Genomic DNA, 15,774 nt, shown 5'->3' on the forward strand with positions numbered 1-15,774 from the left:
AATAATAACTAAAAAAAATAATTTTCTAAAAATCCTCTTTCACCTAATTCTACAACATCAATAAATTATATATTAATTTTTATATAATTTGTTTTATCTAAACATGATTTTAAAGGGTATTTTTTTATATATAAAAAAGAATGGATTGAAAAGCTTTCTATAAATACACTTCTTTGATATGGTTGATCTATCTAAAATTAAATTAGAGTGAAATTTAATTTAATTGATTTAATCTTGTAAAAGAAAAAGGAAAGACAAAAAAAAAAAAAAAAAACCCCTACAAGTGTAAATATGCGAGGCAAGTTAATGAAGATAAAATTGCTAGAAAATGGTAGCTAGAAATTTAATTCAAAATTATAATCATAGTTGGAGGACTTTACTTTTTCAATTAGCCGTTTTAATTTTGTATATTTCAGGTTGCCATGAACGAATCCCACATCAAAAGGCATCTCAAATTTCCTCTATCTCTCTCTAACAACAACAAAATTTGAGAGATGAGATTCTTGAATAATTCCTGATTCCATCATATCAACCTTTCCCTTCAAATCTCAAACTTCTGATTAACCCAAAACAACAACGACAAGGTTTTTAAATCAAACCTCGAAAACAACAATGGACGACGACGACAACAACAACAACAGCAGCAGCAACACAAAATTAGGTTCAGGAGAATCAAAAAACAACAACAGTGAACAACAAGAAGAGAACCCAAATTTGAGCTCTAATGGAGAACAACAAGAAGGAGATGGAGAGAGAGAGGGTGGTGGTGGTGGTCCTCAACGTCAGACTTCAAGAAGAACTCCATTCACTAATCTTAGTCAAGTTGATGCTGACCTTGCTCTTGCCAGGACCCTTCAAGAACAGGTCTCTTTCTTTTTCTCCATCTCTATCTTTTTAATGAAATGGATTGTTTTTTTTTTTTTGGCTTATGAGTCTCTATAATTAGTGGGCTCTTGTTGTTTTTTGATCTCACGGTCAGTTTTGGCTAAAGCGTGGAATTTAGTTTCAGTTGAGGAAATGAATTAGTTTTTTAGGTTATTGGGTTTGAGTGACTGGTGGATTTTTGTTACTTTTGGTTTCAGGTAAAGAATAGTTTGGATTTTCAATTGAGTTTTAGTTGGTGCTATAATCACTTTTGGCTCAGTTGAGGAAATGAATTTCATTTTTTAGGTTATTGGGTCTCAATAATTGGTGGATTTTAATTGGTGTTATATTCTCTTGAATAGTATGTTTCAGTATCAACAGAAGTTGAATTTTAATGGGTTTTTGTTTGATAAATGAGGGGAAAATATGATTGAGAACCCAAATGGTGTAAAAATTTATCTGAATTGGGCATAAATATAATTATTTGCCTTAGTTATGTTATTGGTTAAGCAAATACACTCAAAGCTTCAATGGGCGGAGCATTTAGTAAAGTTTTTCTCTAATGTGATTAATTGGCTCAGTTGATTCTGTTTCTCCATAGAGCATTTGTTATTATCAAATCTTAACCTTTGGTTTCTCCAACCAAGAGATTTGCTTGTGCTGTCAACTTGTTCTCGTATCATGTGTATCTATTTATTTTAACCAAGAGATTTGGTGTGCTTGATTGATCATGGAGTAGGAAAGGGCATACATGATGCTAAGAATGAATAATGATGGGAGTGATTATGGAAGTTGGGAAGCTGGAAGTTATTTACGTGATGATGAGGATGATTTTGGTGATCCCGATGACGAGACTGATGAAGATGATGACACAGATGTGGATGAGGCAGATGCATTTGATGCTGCTGCTGCTGCTGCTGATGCTGATGCTGGAGATCATGATAATACCGAAGTTGAAATTGACCCTTCTGTGTATTCCAGTGACGAGGCTTATGCCCGAGCCTTGCAGGAAGCTGAAGAAAGGGAGGTGGCTGCTAGACTGCTGGCCCTTGCTGGCTTAAATGATAGTAAGTGTTGAAAATTACTATGGAACTATTGTTTTCGTATGTCCATTTATTGGTAGTCATGTTTTTCTTTCTTTCTTTCTTTCTTTCGTTCTTTCTTTTTCCTGAATGAATGGATACTGTTTATTATGCAAGTCTGCCTCTTTCTGTGTTGTTTGTTATGCAACCTTAAGATCTTTTGCTAATAGTTTGTAGTTACAGGAGAAGCTGAGGAGGATACTGAAGAAGATCATGAGGATAATTCTCAGGTATCAATCTCTGGAACTGGTTATATTGTTTTCTTCCTCCTTTTTGGCATAGTGAGGATTTTGATTTAACGATTTGGCTCTACAACATGCCAAGCTATTACAAATTTCCATATCTGTATCTTGTGCAAGTGATTTGTGGCATTTCTTTTTGGCTAATAGAAGTGATGGATAATATAAAATCCTATGTCTATGCATATTCATCTCAAGTAATGTGCCCCTAGTTTAGTGATACATGTATTGGAATGTTGAGAAGTCAGTTTCACTTATCAGTGATTATTTCAAGTGAACTGCTATCCTCTTTGATGGGTCTCATTGGTTGGCAAAACAGTTCTAACCCCTGCTGCTGTGATGTAGAACAATTATTCTAGGAGTTTACGTACTATATTGACAAGGTCAAACCTGAAAAGAAGTCCGCAAAGAAACCCGGAAGCATCTGATATGAAGCCTGAAGTTATTGTTTCCAGTTTTAATTATTTTCCTAGCTAATTTTAGATTTTAATTATTTGTTTCCTACTCAGCATAGGACTTTTAATTTAATTAGTATTATACTATTTAGGAATCTTAATGCTAGATGGATTCTATTAATTAGGAATCCTTTCCTATAAAAGATTTTAGTTTTAATTAGGAATCATTTCCTATAAAGGATTTTAGGACTAATATAAATAGGGATGTCTAGTTTATTTTTTAGAGATTTCATACTATTGTTCAGATTTAATCAAAATACCAAAGAATTTTCTCTAGATTTCTCTACAGTTATTTCTGTAACCTTTGGGCTCGAGAGACCCTGTTTTATCTTTTGCTATATGCTGCATCATGCTGCCATACATTATGCGCACATGTAGATAATCCTTTCAAGTAACCATCAGAAGAACCACATTCATCTAGCCCAAACCAATAAGTCTGAAATATTATACATAATTGAAATGTAATCAAAAGCTATGCTTACAACAACATAGGTTGTTACCATAGTATAGGGGCTTGGGGCCTGCTCCAACTGGCTCTTTTGGGGGTTGTTGTCAATGAAGTAAAAGGTTAGGTATAAGAAGAGGAGAAGGGTATCTATATCATTGTGGCTCAGAGCTACTTGATGAACTAAGAAATGTGCAACAGTCCAGCCAAGGTTTGACTTGCTTGCTTCTACCAAAAGACTTTTAGTTCTGACATATTCCTTTTTGTTGAAGCAAATAATCATGGAGCTCTGTAAACGTCTTTTTGCCTTCTCTCTCTTGGAAGATAATATGGTTCAGTAGTTTGCTTAATTTTGGTTATTGCCTTACTCTAGTTTTCATTTTATCCACAGGCCACAAATGCTTTTATAATATCCAAGTGTCTAGCCAATCTAGAGGTGTTTTATTAGCCATTTCTTTTCTAGCTAGTTAATGTACATACAAAAAAAATTTCCAGTCTATTTAGTGGTGATCTGTAGCTCACAACTTTAATGTGAATGTTTTGCTCTCCCTGGAAGGATGCTATTGTTTTAGGTTTCTTACTAGTTTTATCTTTTCCTCCAGTTTTTATTTGTGGAGTGGTATGTGAATGCAAATGTTTGTTTTGAGTCCTAAAATTTTTCTTTTCAAATTAATTCTGTTGTCTCCTATACATCTTAATTTTCTCTTTATTATCCAGGATACATGGGAGGAGGTTGATCCTGATGAACTCTCATATGAGGTGAGCTGGCTTGGACGGAGTGTTCCCATGATGCTTCTACTTAACTTTATTCCTTATAGTATGATTCATTTATCTCAGGAGTTGCTTGCATTGGGTGAAGTTGTTGGGACTGAAAGCAGAGGCCTTTCAGCTGATACAATTGCTTCTTTGCCTTCAATAAACTACAAGACAGGAAGCAGTCAGAATGGGAGCAATGATTCGTAAGCATAAATGCCTAACCTTATCTCAACCGTGCTTATATGATGATTGAAATGTGTGCTTGTGTTTCAGCTGTGTCATATGTCGTTTGGATTATGAGGATGGTGAAACTCTGACTCTGCTTTCCTGCAAGCATTCTTACCATTCAGAGTGCATAAACAATTGGTTGAAAATAAACAAGGTATAATCCATTTGCAGTATACTGATTTTTGTTTGTGTAATCTCTTAGTTTAGTTACTTGCCCCTGTCCGTTTTCCCTTTCTTGTTTGGCTTCAAACTTTACTTCTTTCTGGTGACTTAAATTCTTACCCTCCAACCTAACAACACGGTTTTCTTGGCATTGCTCAACTGTTTTTTTGGCTTTCTCCCTGTTGTTCTGGTCATTGTTAGTCACTACTAATTTCAATGCTATCATTACTGACCAAGTGGTGCATAATTTATTAGCTACAGTTAAAGAACAAATAAACCTTTTCCTTTTCAATCACACTTGTAGTGAATTGTTTTAGGGGGTCCATTTTAAAGTGCTGCGGGTGCCAATCATATGTTCAAGGGATCTTGTTGCTTTCAATTCACAGTTACGTTAGACCAACAGCATATGTTTTTTTATTACGGCTTGGGGGATCATATGAACTTTTGCTTAATATTTTCGTTATGATTGCAGGCCTGTCCTGTTTGCAACACCGAGGTCTCCACTTCTGCGCACAGTTAGCATTTGTCGGATCTTCCTCTTCTACTACTAGTCAAAACCACCTGGATTAAAAAAGAAAAAAAGACCGATGCATGCACTACTTGCATAAGTTGGCTGAACAAGTGTAGCTCTTGTTATGTTGCGCCGACTGTATTGAATGCTTTTCCCAATAGGGGAAACGCCCCGAATGTGCATGCTTGTATTAATTCTTCCTTAGCATTCCATATATAAGAAACCAGCACTACAAATTGGTTTCTTGTAACGTTACTATATGTGGCCATTATAGCGAAACTTTTCCGGGATGGCGCCCGCCTTCTGTTTATTTTTCTCTGAATCTTCCTTTCAAATGAATATGGTCTCACCCTACCAAATTAAATAACATATATATATGCTGTTTCTTTGGGATTTTCTTCTGCTCTTATTTTCATGTTTTCAGCTTCAAATTTTTTTATAAGATTTAAGGATATTTTTATGTATAGTATAAATTAGTGTGTAATAAAATATAATAATGATTTAACAATATCTATATAATTTTATTTTTTGTAAAGAAAAAAACTATGGAGTTTAATTAGTAAATTTGAGTGCAGGATGAGATGAGTATAGGTTAGAGAAATCAAAATGTCCTCCCAATTATCTGTCTCTCACGGGCGGAGATCGGATTCTTCTGGAAAGGTAGGTCCGAATAGGTATCCAACAGGTTGGACGAAGGTGCCTTGGACTGCTAGTACATGGTAAAGGCCCATGTCTTATCATGCATGGAACATAAACTCTCTTTCCCTCCAAGCTTTTGAGAGTGTTCTTACAAACTTGACATTTTAGGCCTTCACAGCCTTGTAAATCTTGATTCCATCATGTTATAAGGAAATCCTGGTCTGAATTTAAACGAAACCTTAATATAATCACCTTCCTTGATATATGCAAATCAAGGTAAAGGCCTTTTTCCTGTCATGTATGTTATAAACTTGGATGGGTATGTTAAGAGTTGGAATCATGGGGATCCTGTGGCAGTTTTTGTGAAGATACGAATTTCGGGTCCCAAGGCTAATGAGGTCACTATGGTTATGTGCTTATGCAGACTTCTCTTGTTGACATGCATGCAAAATGCGGGGTTGTTGAGGAGGCTTTCACTGTGTTTCGTATGGGTTTCAATGGGAAAGAGCGATGTGTTAATTTGGAATGCTACACGTGGTTTGGTGAAGAAATCACTTGATCAGAGATGAAGATTGTTGGGATTAAACCAGAATAGATCACTTATATGTGCTTGTTGAGTGCTTGTGCTCATGGTGGGTTCATAAAGCAAGCTTGGTGCTTCTTTGACTAGTGTCATGATAAAAATGGCATGGCACCGAAGAGTGAGCATTATGCTTACATGGTGGATGTTGTGGCTCGTGCTGGTCAAGTAGTAGCGCGCGGCATATCAGTTTTTCTGTCAAATGACGGTTGAACCAACAGCTTCAATGCATGGTGCTCTACTTAGTGGATGCATGAAACATCGAAGATTAGATCTTGCAGAAATGATTGGGAGGAAGCTTATTGAGTTTGATCCAGATCATGATGTTAGATACATTGGCTTGTCAAATGTTTATGCCTGCCACTGGCAGACTCTCATGAGAGAATCCATGGAGTGTGGAGGGTGAGGAAGACTCCTGGGTATAGTTTTCTTGATCAGACGTCTGGAGCTTGTCATAGATTCATTGCTCAAGATGAATCACATCCTAGCTCAGATCAAATTTATACAATGCCAAGTTTTTATTCTAATCCAAATGGCAAGGAGGTTTACTTCATGAAGCTGGTCAAGAGTATTGTTTGTGTAAAATAAAGGGTATAATTTGCGTTACTTGAATTCTTCTCTAAATATATAAATCTCATTCAAGTTAATAAACTTCTAATTGGTTGGTTCTTATTCGCAGAATTATTATTTTAGTTGGTTGCTTGCCATTTCAGTTTCAACAATCTTTCTTTAGATGATTTGTATTTTTAAAAATGATGTAAGAAGGATATTTTCTCCTTGGCTGGCTACCTTTTCTTCTATAATCTTCTCTTCATCTAAAATTTCCTCTTCTAGAACTATCTGTAAATTTCTTGGCATTATATCTAGATTTCTGAGACCTTATATTAAGCTTAGACTAAAAAGCACTCTCGATAAAGTCTTCTTCGAAGCTATTAAGTCTTTCCTCATGTGCTTCCAAAGAACCTATTAGTTCAGCTACTGACTAACAAGGTTACTAAATCTCTTGAATTGTTCTATAACAATAACTAAAATGTCATATTTTCCTGTAAAATTGACTAGATTTTTTTCAACAACCCTTTGATCAGTAATATTTTCTCCTAAAGATTTCATTTGACTTACCACTACTTTAATTCTTCCATGATAATCTTTAACGGTCTTAGAATCTTCATTTTAATGTTTTCCAACTCTCTTCGTAGTGTTTGGAGTCTAATTGGTGTACCTTAAAATCACTTAGAAACTCCTCCTACAACATATCTCATGCATGTTTTGTTGTTGAAGCTCCAATAATCCTTGGAAAAATTGTATTAGCTAGTGATTGCTGAATCAAATAAAGGGCACCAGCATCCTTTTGCTCTTTCACCTTTAACTCCTCGTGTTGTTCTTCTTCTAGAGTAGAGATATTTTCTGGGATGACAAGTCCCTCCATAACAATGTCCCAAAACTTTTGAGACTTGAAAAGTGTCATCATTTTTATTTTTCACAAATCATAGTTGCTCCTGTGAAAAAATAAGAAGCGACTTAGAGATCGATTGTGATGAATTTGTGGTGGCCATAATGACCCTAATGCCCTCTTATGATCAATTGGGCTATAATACCACTATTAGAGGATGATCGTAGTTTAGAGGTTTTAGTGATTAGGGATTGAAATGAAAATAGTTTGATAGTTAAGGTTTTTAGTTGTAGTAGTTTTGTAAAAGAAGGACTTAGTTTATAATATGGAAATGGTTTAAGAATATGAGATACACAAAGCAAAAAATACAAGGAGTTTTAGGACAAATGTTTTAAGCTTTAGCATGGGTTTTTTGGTTTGCCTTACAAGTGATGGTTGTATGGTTATATATAACCATCTTAACCAACCTAAATGGAACAATTTAGACAAACTTTTCAGAACTTGCTGGGAATTTTAGTCAATACACTACAAAATTCTAGAGTTCTTTGAATCGTGGACGACAAGCATTCTTTCTTTCCTAGAACATTCCTAGTGTTTGTTTGATTTCTTTAGAACTTTCTTAACTTTTCTTAGCACTAACTTGTAGTTTGTAGTATTTTCTAGAATTGATCTCTGGAATCTTATTTGAGTGCATTAGTAATTTAACAAAGCTTCAAATTGAGAGAGAATGCATTCAAGTACCCTTACTCATTATAGGGCCATGAAAGAAGAGTTAGATAAGAAACAGAAACACAGTTACTGGTTTTTATAAAAACAAATCAAACCGTAGCTTCAACATAAAAGCATATCTTAATACGTAGAGTCATGCAAACATACATGGCAATATTTAGCAGAAATCAAGTCTGTGTTAAAAAAAAGAAGGAAAAATAAAAATATTATAGCCACCACGCCCAATACTTCCACGTGAGAAGCCCTTCTCCAAATCTGATAATTCTGCTGCACACATCACAAAATAACTGAGTTATAGAGAGGCAAGCAGCAGCAGAGACCAATATTGCTACTCTCACTTTTCATTCTTTGCTCACCTAAGTTCTAGACGCTAGAGCCTTGAAGGCTGGGCTGAGCAAGCTGGAGATGGTATGGGTCAATTTGATGAGTGATGTTTGAAAGCTGAAGCACGCTACTGGCCGTTCTCCACAGAATTGGAATTGATCCAAGACTTGCTGATGCTCCACCGGATTTGCTTCTATCGCCGCCTGCTGATATCCCAGCGCGGCACGATGCTCCTGAATCTGAAATATCATTCATCAACCAAAGGAAAAGATTATACGATCAGAAGTAAGAACATTAGATGATCTAAATTCTATAATTCATATGGTTCCAGCAGCTAAAAATCAAGTCTCCCAATGAAATATAAGGGGGGAAACCCTTGCCCAGCGGTACATATTGCTGTTTTCCTCCTCCAACATACGCTCCTAGCATTTACAACAAAAGGAAAATCAGATCCTTCTGTAGAATGTGTGCATGAAAGTGGAATTTGTGTATTTGAGACTAATTAAGAGATTCACCTTCCTGCGCAGATTTTCCAGCTGCTGGTGCAAGAGCTCATTCTACGTACATGAACAATGAAAGAAACATATATAAACGACCTCAGAAGGATACATTCAGATCACTAGATCGAGTTGCCTTAAAACAAATGTCAGGCATGCTTTTTCTGTCACCATTGCTGGATTGTTGAGTTACCTTCCTATGTCGGACCTTGTTAACCGCGCGTTCTAGTTCTTGCTCTACTGCATCCAACTCCTCATAAGGAATAGAGCTCATGTCTTCACCAGTGTAGCAGCGCATGTTTGAATGAAGACGCCGGGACTCTTTTCTCAACATAGCCAATTCTCCATATAGTTGTTCCTACAAAATAAGAAGGAAAAGATCATCAAATATAGAATTCATTCGCGGACTTCATGGCTAATTAATGATGTCTGTAGAGATTTCTTTTTACCCGACGATCATGGTCAGGAATGCAGGTTCCAGTCATCCTCTGATACCTTTCTATGATTTGCTCCATCCTGTAACACATTACATGCTTTTTATATGACAAATCTATGCCTGATTTCATGATAAATGATAGCAAAACATCGCCAACATGAACAAGGACAAGGGCTAAATCTATTCTTGCTTTCTGACTGTGAGCAATTATATTTCTTTAAAGCAAACTCTCAAGACAAAAATATATAGACCAAGAAACTTCAGACTACCTTTATATTATAACTTCATTTATCATTTTCCATATTAATCACTGTAAATTAACTCTTCAATAATCTCAATTTCCAGTCAGATACCCTAGTCTAATCAACAATATTGCATTGGGTTTGAAAAACAGTTATAAAAAATGGTAAATGAAATGACTCTCGGTCCAAGGCAGGCCCCAAGTTACTAGCTTTTTTTCCTCCTTGTATACTAATCAAGAACAAAATTAATGTCCTGATCAAGGACTACAATCATTGCCAACAAAATGATATTCTAAGACTGAGATAAAATCTATACCACATTTTATGCCCATTCTGGACTATATTCCACTCTTTCGCTAAATTATATTCAATAGAAAAGAAGAAATTTAACTATCAGAAGCTGATATATTTTGAACTATGCATGTTGTGATAGCTAAATAAATGGTTTAATTTCTACTTTTTTAGGCTAGCGCTTGGTCATGGATTTAAGTAGCAAACACAAATTTACAAAAAATAGACCCAATTATTCCATAGAATGATTTAGGTCTAGTAAAGCATTCATGGGGTAGAGATCTTGAACGAGAATTTAGACGAAGAAACTGAAATAAAAGTTAAGCTTCCCATGAAGGGAAAAAAATAAGAAAAAAAGAAAATATTTTGACTTAGCAAAACCCTAGTTTGTCAAAAAAAAAAAAATAGAGTCAAGTCACTCAAGTTGGTCGAATATTTAATTATGAACGAAGGTGATGGGGCTTTATAAATCCATCAGTTGAATCAGAATGCTGAGCACATAAAAGGACCTTCTATGAACAGATCCAAGTCAGCCAAGAATTGGAAAATCATGAAGATCCATGTACCAAAAAATTTAAGATTTTCTCATAGAAAAAACATCACATAGAAAAGTACTTTCTGTATGGAACCAGAAGGGGTCCAACGTTGTAAGAAAAATCAAATAGAACAGCAAAAACAAGTGTTAAAACACAGATGAAAATCCTAGAAAAATAAATTTTGGAATGTTAGAGAATAGTGATTTAATATAGACCTCAAACCCTCAGAGCAGTATTGACACAACTCTCCAGTGCTCGAGAAGATGATGAGCCCAATTTGAGCATCACAGAGAACTGAAAGTTCGTGAGTCTTCTTCAAAAGCCCAGCTCGACGCTTTGAAAAGGTGACTTGCCTTGTTGTCTGGTTCTCAATCCTCCTAATGGCTATCTTTCAACGCCCCATAATTTTTTTGCCTTCTACTTAGGGAAAGAACAGAAGTAAAGAAGTCAGTAACCATCTTTTTTTCTCACAAAGCCTGATTTTCTGGTTCACTTTGCAAGAATTAACTCACAGTGATTAGTTCCAAAAACCACAAAAAGGCATGAAAATTAAGGTTACAAATAATGGAAAGTGAATTTCTAATAAAGATGAGGGACTTGTAGCTAGAAGACACAGAGAAATGACAAATGTGAAGTATGTTTCTGAAGCCTAAAATAATTAACTATAACTTGGCATAATGATCACTAGCCAAGATGATGATATTCATATAAGAAAGAAAACTTTCTATTACGTTCCTTCCTTCCTTTCTTTCTTTCTTTTCCTTTGAAATGGAGAGTTTGTTTTTACAGTGTTGAGAGAGAATTTATTAGTCTATAAGCAGATAGCATACTAATAATTAGCCCTTCTACCTTGGCAAAACTACCAAAATGCACCTCATGCATGAACTTCTACTACACAATCCATGACAGACGATATATAGTTGAAAAGGCCTCTCTTTTTTGTATGAGATTTTGGTTATGTAATTCAAACCAATGGAGATGCAATAAGTCGCTGGTGTAGATGGCCATGACCAAGGGCATATGCTGAGTGACATGGATTGTAATTTGATGAAAAAGCATTTTCTATCTTTTATTTTCCTGTAATGGGATCATGGACAAAAGGTTGCTGTGACATTTAACCACTCTCTGAGTCTGATCTGCCAAGCTACCTGAACTTTGCCAATTTGGGATTGTTTTCAAAAAGAGGTTAGAAAACTAGGTTTACTAAGAAAAGAAGGGCAAAAGGGGATGGCCAAAGCTCAGGACCTTAAAGGATAACAATCCCTTGAGAGAGACTTTCTTGCATGGTAATTCGTATTCATGGCTGTAGATGGTGAAGTGAAACTGATTTTTTACACTTTATGAGCCTTAGCTGGCCAGGTGATTATGTGTATGATCGTGAGTTTAAATCATATTAAACAAAATATATTGGGTTTGGTTATTTTGTTGTAATAGCGGATATAAATTATTGTGGATTATTATAATAAAATGACTAATTTTCCCTTGAATAGAAAAAATAGAAGCCTTAGTTGTGAGGGTGCTTTGATCTTTTTCACTGATTTATTATTCATTAGAAGATTGCTCAAGGGTATCTCAGTCTCTTCTAGTTTTTAACACAGTAAAAATATATTTTTATCCCTGAAGTCAACAAAAATTAGAGTTGTAGACTAAGGGTTTTTTTAACTTTTGATAAACTTTTAAACAATAAAAATATTTATTTACCCAAGGATTAAAAAAACATTGGGTTGTTAGACAAGTTTTGTTTTTTTTTTTTTGGTTTTTCCCTTCTTCATGTATAGTTAAAATATGTATCTGGCCTTATAAAAGACAAAAAAAAAAAAAAGAGTTTGTATTTGAGGATATTTTTGTACTTTCACGTGAATTATTTGGGTAATTCTCAAGGTCGTTAGAGGTGTTTTAGTATTTTTCATGTTGACTTTTTAGATTTTTTATCGAGAAAGTTATTGATACGTGCTAAGCATTAACCAACGAGTGAATAGTGTTTGCACTACTTAGGCAGCACGTTCAGCGTCATCCAATGGCAAAACCTAACCTTCTATCGTCTCTTTGGTATTCTCTTCAACACGGTGTGGTGCGTGATGGTGGTCGGATCGTCGTCGGTGGTCGTTTCTGTTTTTCTCTTTCTTTTCTCCCTCCTACAAGATAAGTGCATGATTGTCCTCTTTGTTTTTAGTTTTTCAATTTCAGTCCCTATTCTTTTGATTTTTTATTTTATTTTTATTCCTTTTACAAAATTTTTGTTTTTTTTTCAATTTAGTCCTTCAATTAAAATTTCTCTTTTTTTTTCATTTCAGTCCTTATTCTTTTTATTTTTATTTTTATTACTTGGCCCTTTTGTTAAAGTTTTTTTGGCTTTTAGTTTCATTATTCAATCAAATTTTTTGTTATTTTATTTTTTTCAATTTGACCCATATTCTTTTGATTTTTTTTTCTTTTTGTTAAAGCTATTTTCCAATTCAATTTAACCCTCTAATTGAAATTTTTTGTTTTCCCTTTAATTAATTTTTTTATTTTATTTTCACCCTCATTCTTTTAATTAAAACACTTTGTTTTTTGTTTTTTGTTTTTTGTTTTTCAATTTCAGTCATCACTCTTTTGATTTCTTATTTCGTTCTTATTTTTTTATAAAAAATTTTTTTCTCTCAATTTAGTCCTTCAATTGCAATTTCTCATATGCTTTTTTCTTTCATTTATGTCCTTATTCTTTTTATTTTTAATTTTTTTTCTTGGCCCTTTTGTTAAAAAAATTTTGCTTTCAATTTCATCATTCAAACAAAGCTTTTGTTGTTTTATTTTTTTCTAATTTGATCCTCATTCTTTTGATTTATTTTTCCTTTTGGTAAAGTTATTTTTCTATTCAATTTAACCCTCTAGTTGAAATTTTTTGTTTGCCCTCTAATTAATTTTTTATTTTCATCCTAATTATTTTAATTAAAGTTTTTTAGATTCTTTTGTGTAATTAATTTTTTTTTCTAGTTTTGTCTTTTGATATTTTATTTGTTGAGGATTCAGTTTTGTACGATCTTATCATTCTTCATTAGTATTTTTTGTAAATATTGGTTTTGTAATTATCTTCAATTTCTTTTCTATAAATTTATCTTGGTCTCATGACTTAGATCACGAATTTTGCATGCTTTTTTTAATATATATATTCTTTGTGTTTGATTTTTTAAGATATTATTCTAACTCATCTATATTTTTTTATATACAAAAAAAATTTTATTTTTCAAAATAAAAATATTTATTTTTAAATAATATTTCTAATATGTTCGACCTTGCACAATATTTTTTTTAAGGTGTGAATCTATTCAATCAATTTTATTTGTGTTTTTATTTCTATTATTTTTTATTAATTTAAATAAACAAGTTCAGTAAACACAATTGGATAAATGTCTCGTTTTATATAATTGAATATCTTAATTTACATTTATTTCTCAATATTTTTTAATTTTTTTTATTATTGTTAATGATTTTTTTTTCTTATTTACATATATGATTATTTATTTATTTAATTAGATGCTTTGAGTTTTTTTGATTTAAACTTTGAATTTTTTATATAAAAAACATTGAAATAATCTTCATAATAGATGTTTTTTTTTAAGAAAAAAAATTGACAACACCCGGCGGAGTGTCAATTAGATAGCTAGTATTTCAGTATAATTACTAATCTCCACCGAAGGTCATTTTCCTGTGGGTAAGAAAACCTATCTTTCAACATTTTGACTTGAAACTACCTCTCATTTCATATGCAATAGGTCAAATATATGCATGGCCCATGCGACTAAGCCACAATGGAGAGCACGACACGTTTCACCAATCAAGCTGAAGAAAATGCTGTTATTCGGACATGAATTATCTATTTTTTTATGCTCAAAATTGATTTGAACAGATATTTGTATCATCTTTTATGCCATATGATGTCCTGACCTTGATCTCGATTAGCTAATGAACAATTAAGTGAAATTATGAATGGAATACAATGGATTTAAATTTAAGAAGCTTCAAAAACCTAAAAGGTCTAAAAATATTTATTTAGGCTTAGACTACTTTGCTCGAATCCAATTTCTACCAAAATGCATAGCTCAAACATGGTAGCCCGAGTCCATGTTGAGCGTACACGCGGTTTAAGATTTATTTTTCATCTCTAATAAGCTCAAGCATCGCGTAAAGTCTTGAAAAAAATTCTTAATAGAGTGTTATTCTGAGAAGAATACAATTTAAAATATCAAAAGAATAAAATTACACTCTAACCCCTCATCTTCATAAAAGAACAAGACTCATGGGTTATAAACACACCATAAATCCTTCAAGCCAAATATTCATAATTGTCACGACCCGAATCTCAAGTTCATGACCAGCTACCAACTATCTGTGTTTTACATATCAAGTCACCAAACACCTTAACTAAAAAGAATAAATTAAATTGGTTGAACTAAAAGATTAACCAATTATTCAACATATCAGTCTTATTTCTAAACAATTTGAATTTTATAACTCATTAGAATATTAATATAAATTACCTGATTCAATTAAAAGAATTACCCTTGCTTGCAATTTTTAGCTTTATGATATTGATCATTTCAATTTTGTTGTACTTTAGATTTCTTTTCAAGTTTGAGTAATGAACAGGTAATAAAATCATAATTAGGAATTTGTGTATATAAGTAGCATTTTTTCTTGTAATCTCGATGAGGATGATGAAGAAGAAGAAATTATTCTTAACAGTCCTAGTTATTAGAGATATGTAAATGATAATTATTACTACGTAAAACCCCATCAAATATATTAATCTGCTGCAACACATGCAAACAATAAACATGTAATATAGAGTACTTCCAAAGTGTAAATGTGAGCTCTTAATATACGTTAATTCTAATTGGAGGAGTGCTGTTCTTCTTGCTTGGTCTGCTTTCTGTGCAAAGAAAAGAAAAGCTACAGTAACCAACGAGGGTTGAGCCCAGCAGCAAGGAGCTAGTTCTCCCCCACGAGACGAACACAGCTCGAGTCCTTGCTGGTAATGAAACCTGGTTTATGCCGGACGATGCTATAAAGGAGATTAGTCCCCTGCGCCGGAAGGGGCCAGAGAATACCCTGATAAAAAAAAATCGATTGGTTTTCTGGTTGCTGTGGCAATCCATAGTCAGAAAACACAAGTCTGCGGGTGAGCTACTTGTTGGTCCCCCCCCTATGTTCGTCTTTCTTGTGTTGATATCCATAATATCCCACTTGGCCTATATCTACCACACTATTAATGCTTAGCCTACCTAGTCATTGATTCCCAGCTTGCTAGCCATATTTATCAAAGTTTATTATTATTATTTGACTTCACTGAGATCTCATAATTATTCTTTAGTATCATTAAAATAAA

General features: G+C 33.7%; 2 protein-coding genes across 5 annotated transcripts; one reads left to right on the top strand and one right to left on the bottom strand.

Annotated features, from left to right (window-relative positions):
• Positions 1–336: 336 nt before the first annotated feature.
• LOC18099076 (E3 ubiquitin ligase BIG BROTHER-related) lies at positions 337–5,138 on the top strand. Of its 4 annotated transcripts, none has more exons than XM_006382883.3 (7): positions 337–864; positions 1,604–1,931; positions 2,130–2,176; positions 3,803–3,844; positions 3,923–4,044; positions 4,115–4,223; positions 4,704–5,138. In XM_006382883.3, exons 1-7 carry the CDS (start codon positions 613–615, stop codon positions 4,749–4,751), a joined length of 948 nt encoding a protein of 315 aa, XP_006382945.3. In that variant the 5' UTR covers positions 337–612; the 3' UTR covers positions 4,752–5,138. The 4 variants fall into 4 exon arrangements, with proteins under 4 accessions (XP_006382945.3, XP_052309277.1, XP_052309278.1 ...); XM_052453317.1 differs by lacking the exon at positions 4,704–5,138 and adding an exon at positions 4,549–4,641 and having other exon boundaries at positions 343–864; positions 2,124–2,176; XM_052453318.1 differs by lacking the exon at positions 4,704–5,138 and adding an exon at positions 4,549–4,641 and having other exon boundaries at positions 348–864.
• Positions 5,139–8,436: 3,298 nt separating this feature from the next.
• On the bottom strand, positions 8,437–9,416 carry LOC18099080 (protein TRANSPARENT TESTA 16-like). The gene is made up of 5 exons (XM_052452941.1): positions 9,351–9,416; positions 9,095–9,259; positions 8,920–8,961; positions 8,779–8,826; positions 8,437–8,643 (listed from the first exon to the last, which is right to left on the bottom strand). Exons 1-5 carry the CDS (start codon positions 9,414–9,416, stop codon positions 8,437–8,439), a joined length of 528 nt encoding a protein of 175 aa, XP_052308901.1.
• Positions 9,417–15,774: the final 6,358 nt, after the last annotated feature.

This window comes from Populus trichocarpa, chromosome 5 (genome assembly GCF_000002775.5).
Source record: "Populus trichocarpa isolate Nisqually-1 chromosome 5, P.trichocarpa_v4.1, whole genome shotgun sequence".
NCBI lineage: Eukaryota > Viridiplantae > Streptophyta > Magnoliopsida > Malpighiales > Salicaceae > Populus > Populus trichocarpa.